The sequence below is a fragment of the Oncorhynchus keta genome, chromosome 6 (assembly GCF_023373465.1).
Source record: "Oncorhynchus keta strain PuntledgeMale-10-30-2019 chromosome 6, Oket_V2, whole genome shotgun sequence".
Classification (NCBI taxonomy): Eukaryota; Metazoa; Chordata; class Actinopteri; order Salmoniformes; family Salmonidae; genus Oncorhynchus; species Oncorhynchus keta.
Window position 1 is genome coordinate 9,711,083 of NC_068426.1, and position 16,108 is coordinate 9,727,190.

General features: G+C 41.2%; 1 protein-coding gene across 1 annotated transcript; it reads left to right on the plus strand.

Annotated features, from left to right (window-relative positions):
* The first annotated feature begins 8,544 nt into the window (after positions 1 to 8,544).
* On the plus strand, positions 8,545 to 15,727 carry LOC118384905 (zinc finger protein 211-like). The gene is made up of 5 exons (XM_035771598.2): positions 8,545 to 9,158; positions 9,561 to 9,630; positions 9,724 to 9,827; positions 12,683 to 12,805; positions 14,257 to 15,727. The coding sequence occupies exons 1-5, from the start codon at positions 8,966 to 8,968 to the stop codon at positions 14,832 to 14,834; spliced, it is 1,068 nt and encodes a 355-aa protein (XP_035627491.1). The 5' UTR covers positions 8,545 to 8,965; the 3' UTR covers positions 14,835 to 15,727.
* The last annotated feature ends 381 nt before the right edge of the window (positions 15,728 to 16,108 follow it).

Here is a 16,108-nt window from a genome sequence, read left to right on the forward strand (position 1 = left end):
AACCAAAGCAAAGAAAGTAAATATCAAAGCCCCCTCTCATATCTTACCTGCCTACCCACTACTTACCTAACTAGCACCACCTGGTGCACTAACCAAAATACAGGGGGTGGTCTGGCCAGGTCTTACCTCGTGTGCATTGCCTGAGCACTCCCAAGGTGCCTTCCCCTTCCCCCATAGGAACAAAAACAGAATACGAACGATCAATAATCAAAACAGTCCTTTGGACATAAACATTCCTCCTCAGGACCGCCACAAAATACTTCACAACAATTATACAAACCAACAATGAAACCACAGGACACACTCATATCTCTCTCCTAACAACAACCAACACAGGCTATCAATCTCTTTTCTCAGCAATCATCTGTCTTCTGAGCAACAGAACACTGGCTTATATAGCTGGAGAAGGAGTTGGTAATTGAAGACAGCTGTGTCCTCTGACGAGAGGGCGGGGTCAGCTCCAATTTACCATGGAGTCGACCAATCAGCTGCTTGGGGGATTCCATGAAGCCATCCTGAAACACACACATATAAATACACAAACCACAACACAGAAACTGGGGATCGTAAACAGTGACCACCATCATTTCTGTTCCTAAGAACCAAGACTTCCTGCCACAATGACTACCGCCCTGTAGCACTTACATCTGTAATCCTGAAGTCCTTTGAGAGGCTGGTTATGGAACACATCAACTCCATCATCCCAGACCCACTCCAATTTGCTAACCTCCTGCCAAATGTATGACCATATTAGAGACACATATTTCCCTCCGATTACACAGATCCACAAATAATTCTAAAACAAACCAGATTTTGATAGACTCCCATATCTACTGGGTGAAATTCCACAGTGTGCCATCACAGCAGCAAGGTTTGTGACCTGTTGCCACAAGAAAAGGTCAACCAGTGAAGAACAAACAACATTGTAATTACAACTCATATTTATGCTTTTTTTATGTTCCCTTTTGTACTTTAACCATTTGTACATCTTTACAACATTATATAGACATAATATGACATTTGTAATGTCTTTATTCTTTTGGAACTTCTGTGAGTGTAGTGTTTACTGTTCATTTTTATTGTTTATTTCACTTTGTATATTATCTACTTTACTTGCTTCGGCAATGTTAACATATGTTTTCCATGCCAATAAAGCCCCTTGAATTGAAATAGAGAGTGTGGGAGAGAGAGAGAGAGAGAGAGAGAGAGAGACAGAGTGTGTGAAAGAGAGAGAAGAGAGAGAGAGAGAGAGAGAGAGAGAGAGAGAGAGAGAGAGAGAGAGAGAGACAGAGTGTGTGAAAGAGAGAGAAGAGAGAGAGAGAGAGAGAGAGAGAGAGAGAGAGAGAGAGAGAGAGAGAGACAGAGTGTGTGAAAGAGAGAGAAGAGAGAGAGAGACAGAGACAGAGACAGAGACAGAGAGAGAGAGAGAGAGAGAGAGAGAGAGAGAGAGAGAGAGAGAAAGAAAGAGCAAAATTAAAGGAATTTGATGTTCTTCTCTACAATTTTGAAGGTCAATAAATACAAAGGTGATGAAAAAGATAACAGAGGAAAAATACAAATACTACCAGGTAATGTTGCTCGTTACATATACCAAGTCCCAGCTGCCTCAAATCAAATTGTATTTGTCACATGCACCGAATACAACAGGTGTAGTAGACCTTACCATGAAATGCTTACTTACAAGCCCTTAAAACCAACAATCCAGTTCAAGAAAGAGTTAAGAAAATATTTACTAAGTAAAAACAATAAAATAACAATAATGAGGCTATATAAAGTGAGTACCGGTACCGAGTAAATGTGCGGGGGTACAGGTTAGTTGAGGTAATTTGTACATGTACAGTGCCTTCGGAAAGTATTCAGACCCCATGAGTTTTCCACATTTTGTTACGCTACAGCCTTATTCCAAAATTGAATAAATATATACACATTCTCAACAATCTACACACAACACCCCATAATGACAAAGTGAAAACAGGTTTTTAGAAAACAGAAATACCTTATTTACATAAGTATTCAGACCCCAGATGTTTTTCAGGACTGGGACTGGGAGAGAAGTCTGGATTGAGGGAAAGATGAACGGAGCAAAGTACAGAGAGTTCCTTGATAAAAACCGGCTCCAGAATGCTCAGGACCTCCGATTGGGGCGAAGGTTCACCTTCCAATAGGACAAGAACCCTAAGCACACAACCAAGACAATGCAGGAGTGGCTTCGGGACATGTCTCTGAATGTCTTCGAGTGGCCCAGCCAATGCCCGGACTTCAAACATCTCTGCAGAGAAGATATCTGTGCAGCAACACACCTGTTCCAACCTGACAGAGCTTTCAGAGGATCTGCAGAGAAGAATGGGCCAAACTCCCAAAATACAGGTGTACCAAGCTTGTAGCGTCATAGCCAAAGGTGCTTCAACAAAGTACTGAGTAAAGGGTCTGCATACTGATGCAAATGTGATATTTCAGTTTTCTATTTTTAATAGATTAGCAAAGACGTCTAAAATGTGTTTTTGCTTTGTCATTATGGGGTATTGTGTGTAGATTGAGGAGGGGGAAAAAACAATTTCATCTCATTTTAGAGGCCGTAACGTAACAGAATGTGGAAAAAGTCAATGGGTCTGAATATAAAAAATACTTATTTTCCACCATAATTTGCAAATAAATTCATTAAAAATCCTACAATGTGATTTTCTGGATTTTTTTCTCTCATTTCGAGAGGTAGATGTTCAGTCCCAGGGTTCTTAGCTTAGTGATGAGCTTTGTGGGCACTATGGTGTTGAATGCTGTGCTGTAGGCAATGAACCACATTCTCACATACAGTGGATTTGGACGTTTACACTAGTTTTGGCAAGTCGGGTAGGACATCTAAGTCATTTTTCCAATAATTGTTTACAGACAGATTATTTCACATATAATTCACTGTATCGCAATTCGAGTGCGTCAGAAATTTACATACACTAAGTTGACTGTGCCTTTAAATAACTTGGAAAATTCCCGAAAAATATGCCATGGCTTTAGAAGCTTCTGATAGGCCAATTTACATCATTTGAGTTCATTGGAGGTGTACCTGTGGATGTATTTCAAGGCCTACCTTCAAACTAAGTGCCTCTTTGCTTGACATCATGGGAAAATCAAAAGAAATCAGCCAAGACTGAAGGTATCACGTTCATCTGTACAAACAATAGAATGCAAACATAAACACCATGGGACCACGCAGCCGTCATACCGCTCAGGAAGGAGATGCATTCTGTCTCCTAGAGATGAACTTACTTTGGTGAGAAAAGTGCAAATGAATCCCAGAACAACAGCAAAGGACCTTGTGAAGATGCTGGAGGAAACAGGTACAAAAGTGTTGATATCCACAGTAAAATGAGTCCTATATCGACGTAACCTGAAAGGCCACTCAGCAAGGAAGAAGGCACTACTCCAAAACCGCCATAAAATAGCCAGACTACATTTTGCAACTGTACACGGGACAAAGATTGTAGTTTTTGGAGAAATGTCCTCTGGTCTGATGAAACAAAAAAAGAACTGTTTGGCCATAATGACCATCGTTATGTTTGGAGGCAAAAGGGGGAGGCTTGCAAGTCGAAGAACACCATCCCCAACCGTGAAGCATGTTGTGGGGGTGCTTTGCTGCAGGAGGGACTGGTGTACTTCACAAAATAGATGGCATCAAAAGGAAGGAAAATTATGTGGATATATTGAAGCAACATCTCAAGACATCAGTCAGGAAGTTAAAGCTTGGTCGCAAATGGGTCTTCCAAATGGACAATGACCCCAAGCATACTTCCAAAATTGTGGAAAAATTGCTTAAGGACAAGAAAGTCCTTGGAGTGGCCATCACAAAGCCCTGACCTCAATCCCATAGAAAATTTGTGGGCAGAACTGAAAAAGCGTGTGCGAACAAGGAGGCCTACAAACCTGACTCAGTTACACTAGCTCTGTCAGGAGGAATGGGCCAAAATTCACCCCACTTATTGTGGGAAGCTTGTGGAAGGCTACCCAAAACATTTGACCCAAGTTAAAGAATTTAAAGGCAATGCTATTTCACATTCTTAAAATAAAGTGGTGATCCTAACAAATTTTTACTTGGATTAAATGTCAGAATTGTGAAAAACTGAGTTTCGATGTATTTGGCTAAGATGTATGTAAACTTCCGACTTCAACTGTAGGTGTTCCTGTTGTCCAGATGTGAAAGGGCAGTGTGGAGTGTGATTGAGCATCATCTGTGGATCTGTTGGGGCGGTATATGAATTGTGGGTGGGTCTTGGTTTTCCGGGATGATGGATGCTGATGTGAGTCATATCCAGCCTTTCAAAGCACTTCATGGCTACAAACGTGAGTGCTATGGGGCGGTAAAGTCAGGTTATCACCTTTTCTTCCAAGAGTGTGCAGATGAAAGAGAGATGTCTTTTATGAGTTGTTACGTGTCTGTCCTGCACTACTACAAGTGTATCACCCACTGTCACTGTACCTGAAGTCCTGATAGACTGCAGTATCTCTCAGTGCATTGATCTGGGCCTTGAATACTTCTGGGTTAGTGGTCTGCATCAGGCTCACAAAGTCTTGTAGCACAAAGAAATTGGATAGGATTACAAAAGAAACACTGTACATTACTTAACACTGTACATTACTTAACACTGTACATTACTTAACACTGTACATTACTTAACACTCTACATAAATAACACGTTATCCATAATACACTGGTCTTGTACGACCACATACAGAACCAGGAAAAACATGGACTTCCAACAATTTTCACAGTTTGACCAGATTGTGCAGACTACATATTAATGATTACCGACTCAAATGGGATAATCCGTGTACAATATAAGATTGTATGGTTTCTTTTTTTTGTAAATTATTTTTGGAATTCAGTTACTTTTAGAATGTAGGGACAGTGGTGGCCCAAAATAGGGGAGGGTTGTCAAAATTATTTTTGGGGGAGGGTTGTGTGTTTTTTTTTTAAGAATTGGACACAGGGGAAGAACTGGCATTTTTTTCCCAGATTTACATTCACCATTTTACAGGTTTTACTTTATCATTTATTTAATTCGAGCCACATTTCTTCATCTGCTTGCATGCTCCTCTCCTATATCAAGGTGTTTTGGTACTTCCTTTATGCACTACTCTTTTCTGTGTGCTAACTTTTACCATACCACAGGTCAGTATATTCTCCCAGTCATCCTGCCCTCTATCCACCAGTCAGTGCAAATAGTGGATAGTTTGTCCAGATCTGCAAAATGCAACTATCAATCATACCGCACATAAATAATTCAAAGCTGCACCAATTTTCAATATAAAAGAGGAGAAGCCAGGTTCATCATTGCGCATGAAAGAACAGGTAAAACATGAGACCTGCAGCTTGTTTAGGGGCAATACAATTAGTCTACCTAGACTAGCCTACGACACCACAATGCAAAGCATAATTGCATTATTGTTTTCAAGGGAGTACAATTCTACTCTCGGCTGCAAGTGTCATTTGAATAGCGGGGCATAAGTCCTGAATATTTCAACTGGTGTCTGTTGCAGATCATTATTCTCCCAAGTTGATAATGTGGCCACATATGCACCCAGCAGGCTCAGTTAGTCAGGAAAGCTTAAATGTTCAATTGATTTATTTTTGTCTCAATATTAAATCATTTCTGGGTAATAATTAAATACCTTACTGTGATTGTTTATATTAAAAAAGCTTCTTAGCAAAGAGAAATGTATCAAGCAAGAATTTTGCTAGGACTGTCTGGGGCATAAGTCCTGCCTTTTCAAACGTCTCTTACACTAAAATATTTCATTCCATTTGGATCAGTTGTGTGTCTACTCTTGACAGTTTAGTGTAGAAGGTCAGTCGGAGCTTAAAATACAGCCAGATACTGGTGTCTGTTGCAGATCATTATTCTCCCAAGTTGATAATGTGGCCACATATGCACCCAGCAGGCTCAGTTAGTCAGGAAAGCTTAAATGTTCAATTGATTTATTTTTGTCTCAATATTAAATCATTTCTGGGTAATAATTAAATACCTTACTGTGATTGTTTATATTAAAAAGCTTCTTAGCAAAGAGAAATGTATTTAGTATTTAGTCAGCCACTAATTGTGCAAGTTCTCCCACTTAAAAAGATGAGAGAGGCCTGTACTTTTCATCATAGGTACACTTCAACTATGACGGACAAAATTAGAAGAAAAAAAATCCAGAAAATCACATTGTAGGATTTTTAATGAATTTATTTACAAATGCTTTGTGATTCATCAAAGTCATGTTAACTGACTGATATTATCTCATTAAACATCCTAAGCTTGTTAACCTCAAACCTTATTTTCGGTGTCTGCTGCAATAGCCCATCCGTGACAAGGTGTGATGAGTTGTGCATTCTGAGATGCCATTCTGCACACCACTGTTGTACCGTACCAGTATTTGACTGTTTGTGGCCCGCCTGTTAGCTTACACGATTCTTGACATTCTCCTGTTTTTTCTTTGCCGCGCCATTCTCTGTTAAACCCTAGACATAATGGATCCGTCGCGCCTGGCATCGACGATCATACCACGCTCAAAGTCTCTTAGGTCACTCGTTCTGCCCAATCTAACGCTCAATCGAACAGTAACTGAATGCCTCGATGCCTGTCTGCCTGCTTTATATAGCAAGCCACGGCTACATGCCTCACTCTCTGAGAGATGGAGGAAATGGAGGCGGAGCTGGAATCAAGCAGCGTGTCGAGCAAAGTTGATGAAGACGAATGTTCTGAATGGACAACATTAGTGTCCAAAAATCTAACAGAAAGGAAATGGTCTAAAATTGGAGTGGAGGATACGTCTACGAACGATAATTCATCGTTTCATGTTGGGATGCGTTTGTTGAATAAGGATGCATATGTAGGAGACCCGTTTTGAGGTGTCAAATTGTGAATATATGTGCTGGGAAAAACAAGGAGTCTGAGTGACCAGGTGTGGTCTTATTTTATTCATTGTTTTTATGATTTTATGAATAACAGAGGAAGATTGCAGTTGGTCTCAAAAGAATCCGGACAACAGAAGTATTGTGCTTTGAACTTCAGTGCACCCATCAAAGGAGACATCCCAGACAGAGGTTCAGGTTGAACACCGAAAGAGACTTCCTGGTGTGGTTGGTGCCCAGCGTCTGACCTGCTAGGTCAATGGATAAAAAAAGTGGGTCCTGTTTAAAAAAAAAAAAATGAAGAGCACCTACAGTACCAACGTATGTGGAGCTTGGTTATTTAAGATACGCCCGAAAGAGCTTTTGGCCCCAAACCACTGCAGTGTAAAATAAATTAAGAATTTGGCCAGGTTTTTACATCTGCATTGCTTGCTGTTTGGGGTTTTAGGCTGGGTTTCTGTACAGCACTTTGTGGCATCAGCTGATGTAAAAAAAAAGAGCTTTATAAAAACATTTGATTGATTGATTGTTTCAAGTGTGTGCAGACGGATGGATTATACTGAAGAAAGGTGTGTAGAAGCATGACAGTCTCTGAGAGATGGCGGAAGTGGATGCTGAGCCCTGTAAAGGTCAAGGAGATTGTGGTGGGGATTATGATCCCAAGAGCCCTGTAAGGGTGAAGGAGATTGTGGTGGGGATTATGATCCCAAGAGCCCTGTAAAGGTCAAGGAGATTGTGGTGGGGATTATGATCCCAAGAGCCCTGTAAGGGTGAAGGAGATTGAGGTGGGGATTATGATCCCAAGAGCCCTGTAAGGGTGAAGGAGATTGTGGTGGGGATTATGATCAAGAGCCCTGTAAGGGTGAAGGAGATTGTGGTGGGGATTATGATCAAGAGCCCTGTAAGGGTGAAGGAGATTGTGGTGGGGATTATGATCAAGAGCCCTGTAAGGGTGAAGGAGATTGTGGTGGGGATTATGATCCCAAGAGCCCTGTAAGGGTGAAGGAGATTGTGGTGGGGATTATGATCCCAAGAGCCCTGTAAATGTGAAGAAGATTGTGGTGGGGATTATGATCCCAAGAGCCCTGTAAGGGTGAAGGAGATGGTGGTGGGGATTATGATCCCAAGAGCCCTGTAAGGGTGAAGGAGATTGAGGTGGGGATTATGATCCCAAGAGCCCTGTAAGGGTGAAGCAGATTGAGGTGGAAAAACCGAAGTGGTCAATCGAATCTCCTATGTGGAGGTGATTAAAAGTGTTGAGAAAACAAGTGACGCTAGTAAAGACATGGTATTGGATGGATGTCGTGCCTGTAGTAAGTGCTAGCTGCCAGTCATAAATATACCATGTGTGTTAAAAAGGAGGATTTTGTGTTGTTCATTGCCACAGTTCTAAACTCAAGTCTCAAAGTCAAAGAAACTGGATATTATTGTGGCTGAGGCAGAAAGGTTTTTGGTACTGTGTAGGGATCAGATCGGTTTTGTTTTTAACAGAGCATTTTCTTTGACTTGGTTTACTTAATTTTTTTGTAGGTAGTTTTGTTAGTTTGTTCCGTTTTTCCTGTTTCCATCCACACAGAAGTGGGAGGGTGTACACTAAATGGTGCACACGCCAATATACCATAGAAGAAGAAGACTCGCCGTCTGTTGGAGTGATCCATTTTCGTCAACAGGTTGATGTACTGGCCACTGAGTGTATGTAAAAAAAAATATTAAAAAAACCTAAACATTACGACACTTCTAGTCAATCAAATAAACCTCACGTAATTCGACAAACTCTCATTCACCTCCATACAAAAAAAGGGTTTAACTCACGTGGACACATTTTGGGCGGAGTAAATCCTCTCGCTTCGCCTCTTCATCTGATTACCTTGAAAACAACTGTCGGACATCTTGGACGCAGTGTCCAATTCTTGAATTTATACCAGTGGTCGAATCAGTAACTAGTGCTTTGAAAACTTCATTGGAGTATCGGCGCTCCGGTATCACGAGTCCCATCACAAAGCCTCTTGCTCGACCGAACAAAGTACATACCATAACATATATTTTGGTACTTCTTAGCTACTGTAGTTAGTAACTACAATGAGAAACTGCTGTGCGGTGAATTGTGCTAATCGAGCTGGTCAAGGATGGAGATTCTTCACTATACCAAGAGGATCTCATCCCTTCCAAAAGAATAGAAGACGGTTGTGGCTGCAAGCCATAAAACGGGTGGATTGGGGCCCTGATGGTCTGAGGGGTGATTATAGCTTGTGTGGAGCTCATTTCATCTCTGGTAAGTAATGTTTGGGCTAGTTAGCAAATTCTAATAGGTTTGCTAGTGAAAGATAAAATGACGGAATCAATCAAAAAATAGCAGCGCAATTACCCGCCTTTGTTTAACTAAAAAGTTAGGGTATGGGGCTGGAGAAATGTACTGAACCACTGAAATTCACATGTGTGTCGTGAACAGCGTGAGCAACAATAGTGCTCTCGACCTTCACCTCTCCGATGAGACAAGACTGTAACTACTACCAATTGGATACCATGAAATTGGGGAGAAAAAAGGAGTAAAATAAAATGTAAAAAAAAAAATCGGTAGGTATATATAATTCAACTAAGGATTCTAGCTTTGAAGGAATAATTGACAAAAATTACAAAATTACATTCACTAATCACCATTTTTCTTTCCAACCAGGAGAACCTTCTATGGACTACAACAGTGCCGATTTTGTTCCATCAATATTTCCCCAAGGCAAACAGACAAGGTATGTTTGTATTCATTACATTTTGTGTTTTCATTTGAAATGCATTTTCATTCAGTTGCTAATTCTCACTTGAGCTCTACTGTTGTCCCCTAGAATCTCAAGAAAGAGGAGATGCAGTAAAGCACAGTCTGACGGCAATGCTGTTGCCATGGCAAGTCCAGACACAGAGGAACATGTCCTTCCTGACTGTTCTGAAGGTACACAGTTATGTTAACACTTAGGCTTTGACATTGTAAGGTGTTAGTGCTGAGCGATTAACCAAAATGTCAGTTATTTTTCAAGTGAAACAATTTAAAGGCAATGCTACCAAACACTCAATTAGTATATGTAAACTTCCGACCCACTGGGAATGTGATGAAATAAATAAATGCTGAATTAAATAATTCTCTCTACTATTATTACATTTCACACTCTCTTACATTTCACATTCTTAAAATAGTGGTGATCCTAACTGACCTAAGACGGGGCATTTTTACCCGGATTAAATGTCAGGAATTGTAAAAAACTGAGTCTAAATGTATTTGGCTGAGGTGTATGTGAACTTCCGACTTCAACTGTATAAACTCAGCAAAAAAAGAACTGTCCTCTCACTGTCAACTGTGTTTATTTTCAGCAAACTTAACATGTGTAAATATTTGTATGAACATAAGATTCAACAACTGAGAGAAACTGAACAAGTTCCACAGACATGTGACTAACAGAAATGGGAGAGGGGAGGGGTCAAAATCAAAAGTAAGTCAGTCTCTGGTGTGGCCACCAGCTGCATTAAGTACTGCAGTGCATCTTCTCCTCATGGACTGCACCAGATTTGCCAGTTCTTGCTGTGAGATGTTACCATACTCTTCCACCAAGGCACCTGCAAGTTCCCAGACATTTCTGGAGGGAATGGCCCTAGCCCTCAACCTCCAATCCAACAGGTCCCAGAGGTGCTCAATGGGATTGAGATCCGGGCTCTATGCTGGCCATGGCAGAACACTGACATTCCTGTCTTGCAGGAAATCGCACACAGAACGAGGAGTATGGCTGGGTCATGTCAGAATGAGCCTGTAGGACGTGTACCACATGAGGGAGGAGGATGTCTTCCCTGTAATGCACAGCGTTGAGATTGCCTGCAATGACGACAAGCTCAGTCAAATGGTTCTGTGGCACGCTGCCCCAGACCATGACATACCACCAAATTGATCCCGTTCAAGAGTACAGGCCTCGGTGTAATGTTCATTCCTTCGACGATAAACGTGAATCAGACCATCACCCCTGGTGAGACAAAACCTCAACTCGTCAGTGATGAGCACTTTTTGCCAGTCCTGTCTGGTCCAGCGACGGTGGGTTTGTGCCCATAGGCGACGTTGTTGCAGGTGATGTCTGGTGAGGACCTGCATTACAACAGGCCTACAAGCCTTCAGTCCAGCCTCTCTCAGCCTATTGTGGACAGTTTGAGCACAGATGGAGGGATTGTGCGTTCCTGGTGTAACTCATGCAGTTGTTGCTGCCATCCTATACCTGTCCCAAAGGTGTGATGTTCAGATGTACTGATCCTGTGCAGGTGTTGTTACACGTGGTCTGCCACTGGGAGTACGATCAGCTGTCCATCCTGTCTTCCTGTAGCGCTGTCTTAGGCATCTCACAGTAACGGACTTTGCAATTATTGCCCTGGCCACATCTGCAGTCCTCATGCCTCCTTGCAGCATGCCTGAGGCACGTTCACACAGATTAGCAGGGACCCTGGGCATCTTTCTTTTGTTTTTTTCCCCCAGAGTCAGTAGAATTTCCTCTTCATTGTCCTAAGTTTTCATAACTGACCTTAATTGCCTACCGTCTATAAGCTTTGTGTCTTGGCGACCGTTCCACAGGTGCATCTTCACTAATGGTTTATGGTTCATTGAACAAGCATCGGAAACAGTGTTTCAACCCTTTACAATGAAGATCTGAAGTTAATTCGTAAATGGCATATATATATTATATTATTATTATATTAATTAGTAAAAATCCAAATATCTTTGAAAAAGGGACGTTAATTTTTTTGCCGAGTTTATCATATATATATATATATATATGAACTGTTTGCCTCAATGTGAGTTAGTGGGAATTGAGTCTGTAATGAAGTAATACCTCGAATTGAAATGATAAAATACCCAACATGATGACTTGCTGCATTTGGTGATGCCATCTCTTGTTCAGCACAATCTCAGTCGATCTGTGCCCATCACCAGGCAGGGCCACAGTCGGGGCCAGATGAGCTGGTGATTCTCTTTCTAGCGAGTCCTTGGAATGACGATCTTCCAGACTGCTGTGGTTACATTATCCCTACATTTTTATTTGTAAATGAGGACTTGTTCTCAACTGTGACCTGGCCTAGATAAAGCATAGCAGTGTGAACAGACAACAACACAGAGTTACACATGGAGTAAACCATAAACAAGTCAATAACACATTAGGGAAGAAAAAAAAAAGTCTATATACATTGTGTGCAAAAGGCATGAGGTAGGTGGATAATTACAATTTAGCAGATTAACACCGGAGTGATAAATGATCAGATGGTCATGTACAGGTAGAGATATTGTTGTGCAAAAGAGAAGAAAAGTAAATAAATAAAAACAGTATGGGGATGAGGTAGGTAAATTGGGTGGGCTATTTACCGATGGACTATGTACAGCTGCAGCGATCGGTTAGCTGGTCAGAGAGCAATGTTTAAAGTTAGAGGGAGATAAGTCTCCAACTTCAGCGATTTTATTTATTTTTATTATTATTTTTTTTTGCAATTCCTTCCATCAGTTGTGCTCGTTGACAAACATTGTGTCTGCTGTAAGTTAGACAGTCCAACTCGTCATTGATCTGGCTTGGCTACTGCATCTCTCTCCCTCCTGTCCGCTCCCCTGTTATCTCACACCGGATCAGCTTCCTCCACCTGCAGCACGGTCTCTCCCGTTGTGCAGAGGAATAAAATAAAGAATATCCGACTAGTGAAATGATTTCACACGTCCATCCCAAGTTTGATCCCCTCAAACAAAACACTTGTTAAGTTAACCTTATTCTGCTTCTTCTTTTTTTACAGTGCTGCATGGTCCTGACTGTTACCATAGTGACCAAAGCACGCTAGATCCGAAGCTGGAGGATGAAAGTCGGACGCTGGACCTGAATATCAAAGAAGAAGATGTGGATAATTTTATGTATCTAAGTGAGTATTCGTATCAGATTCAGTATTGGGCCTGTTGGGATCAATAATAGTACCGAGCGATGAGTTGCTTTTTGAGGTTTCGGTTAAAAAAAATGATTATCACAGTTTTCTATTTAATTTGTATTTTTTTTTAAACATAATGAAATATAACCTTGAAATGATTTGAGCCTTTTTTAATTGAAATTCCATAGTCTCTAACAGAACACAACTATTAATAAGAGCCCCATGATGGTAGTGACTTCCCATTACTGCTTAGCACATTACTTTACATCAGTAAATTATTTCAGTTGTGTATATTACTTTTCTTTGATTATTATTTAAGTAATCTCTGCTCAGACAGGAGCAGCCAGCCAGCCATCTAACGTTGTCCTCTGTCTCTTGCCTTCTAACGTTGTCCTGTCTCTCTCTCTCTCCGTCTAACGTTGTCCTGTCTCTCTCTCTCTCCGTCTAACGTTGTCCTCTGTCTCTCTCTCTCCGTCTAACGTTGTCCTCTGTCTCTCTCTCTCTCCGTCTAACGTTGTCCTCTGTCTCTCTCTCTCTCCGTCTAACGTTGTCCTCTGTCTCTCTCTCCGTCTAACGTTGTCCTCTGTCTCTCTCTCTCTGTCCTCTGTCTCTCTCTCTCTCTCCGTCTAACGTTGTCCTCTGTCTCTCTCTCTCCGTCTAACGTTGTCCTCTGTCTCTCTCTCTCTCCGTCTAACGTTGTCCTCTGTCTCTCTCTCTCTCCGTCTAATGTTGTCCTCTGTCTCTCTCTCTCTGTCTAATGTTGTCCTCTGTCTCTCTCCATTGAGTCATACTATTTGTTGGCTAGCTCGTAGCTGCCCATGCTGCAGAGCTGACTAAATCACTTTTAGTAGTTCTAGAATAAGTAGATAAGGCATACTTTCAAGTCTGCTACAACTATCAATCGGGTAGAGCTACCTCACGAGCTATCACTCTCTCGTCTCTGTGTCATGTACATTCCTCTCTCATGCACACAGACCGTGTGTGGAGCTGGGAAGAACTGGCGCAATGGATTCTGGTCATTGTAGTTAATTCAAAGAACAAAAATAGGACAGCCCTCTGAATAACCTTAACATGTATTGCACAAATGTTTTCTGTCCTATTTTTGATCTTTTGGATTATATACGAGAATTCAGCGCCTGATTTAAGTTTATTTAAAGGTGGAGTCGAGCACCTTGCTTCTTTTCATAGTAGTTCATTTCCACTTTTCTGAGCTGAACTAGGTTGAATATTTGCCTATTGAAAACTACAAATCTAAAGCTTCGTATGATTTCTCTCTAGAGAACTCAATGGAATTAAACGAATTGATCCGATGTTGGACAATTAGTTGTAATAAAAAATAAAAAATGTTGGCTAATCGCTCAGCACTAACAAATAAGGTGTCAGAACGAGAGTGAACAGGAAATCAATCTGACTTCTTCAGTGATGCTTATTGTTTATATTCTGTCTAGACTATTCTGGACTTCTGAAAGAGGAAAGGATAGAGGAAACGTGGGAGTGTCCTCAGCCTGGGAAAGGGGGTCCTGACTGTAACCATAGCGACCTAAGCAAGCCAGATCCAAAGATGGAGTCAGTCAAGATGGAGGATGAAAGTCAGACGCTGGAGCTGACTGTTAAATTCAAAGGAGAAGAAGAGGAGGAAACTCGTGGCAAGACCTCTTTATCAACAAGGAATCCGCTCACGTCCACTGGAGAGAATTCTTACCATTGCTCTGACTGTGGGAAGAGTTTCAGTCAACATTCAAACTTAAAACAGCATCAGAGAACACACACAAGGGAGAAATCTCATAGCTGTTCTGACTGTGGAAAGAACTTCAGTCATAAGGGGAGTTTGGTATACCACCAGAGAATACATACAGGGGAGAAACCGTATAGCTGCTCTGACTGTGGGAAATGTTTCAGTCAAAAGGGGAGTATGGTACAACATCAGAGAACACATACAGGGGAGAAACCATATAGCTGCTCTGACTGTGGGAAGAGTTTTACCGCATCTTCTACTCTAAAGAACCACCAGCGTAGAACACACTAGAGAAAAGCCTTACCATTGGACTGTGGGAAGAGCTTCAATCGACATCAACATTTCAGACAACATCAGAGAACAGTGTGTTGGATGCATTTGCTGTTCGTTTTGGTTGTCTCAGATGTTGTGCCCAATGGAAATTAAAGGTAAATAATGTATTGGCACTTTTACTGTAAATAGAATATGTTTCTAAGCAGTTCTACATTTAATATGGATGCGACCATGATAATTGTGAATGATGAGTTAGGCATAAATATCATGCTAACCTCTGTTATTGTAATGGTAAGAGGCTATGTCATGGGGGTATGATATTTTTTGTGCGTCTAACTTTCTCACTCATAATTACTCCCGATTTAATTCAGAACTATCTGTAATCATGGTAGCATCCACATTAATGTAGAGGTGTTTAGAAACATATTCTTATTTACAATAACAGTGACTCAAAAATTACTTATTTTACCTTTAATTTCTATTGGGGGAAACAACCAAAACAAATAACCAATGCATCCAACAAGTTTGTAGAGTCACAAGCTTGATGTAGTCATTATGTGCTAGGAATATGGGACCAGATACTAAGTCTGGTCACTTTAATACACACACACTGCTTTCAGAACCCATTCAGACCCCTTGACTTTTCCCACACGTTGTTACCTTACAGCCTTATTCTAAAATGGATTGAAATAAATACAAAATCCTCAGCAATCGACACACATTACCCCATAATGACAAAAGCGAAAACAGGTTTTTAATTTATTAAAAAATAAATACCTTATTTACATAAGTATTCAGACCCTATGCTATGAGACTCTAAATTGAGCTCAGGTGCATCCTGTTTCCATTGATCATCCTTGAGATGTTTCTACAACTTGATTGGAGTCCACCTGTCAGAAACTCAATTGATTGGACATGATTTACAAAGGCACACAGCAGTCTGCTCTTAGGTCCCACAGATGACAGTGAATGTCAGAGCAAAACCAAGACATGGGGTGGAAGGAATTGTCTGTAGACAGACAGTGCATCTGAGAACAGATCTGGGGAAGGGTACCAGAAGGTGTCTGTAGAGCCTGAGACAGGTATTCGTGTTGAGATACAGATCTGGGGAAGGTGTCTCCAAAAGGTGTGATTAGACCTCTCAGACAGGATGTCCTGAGACATGATCTGGGGAAGGGCACAGAAGGTGTCTATAGAGGTCCCACAGTTGACAGGAATGTTGAGCAAAGATCAAGAGAAGGGTACCAAAAGGTGTCTGTAGACCTCTGAGACAGGATCGTGTAGAGACACCG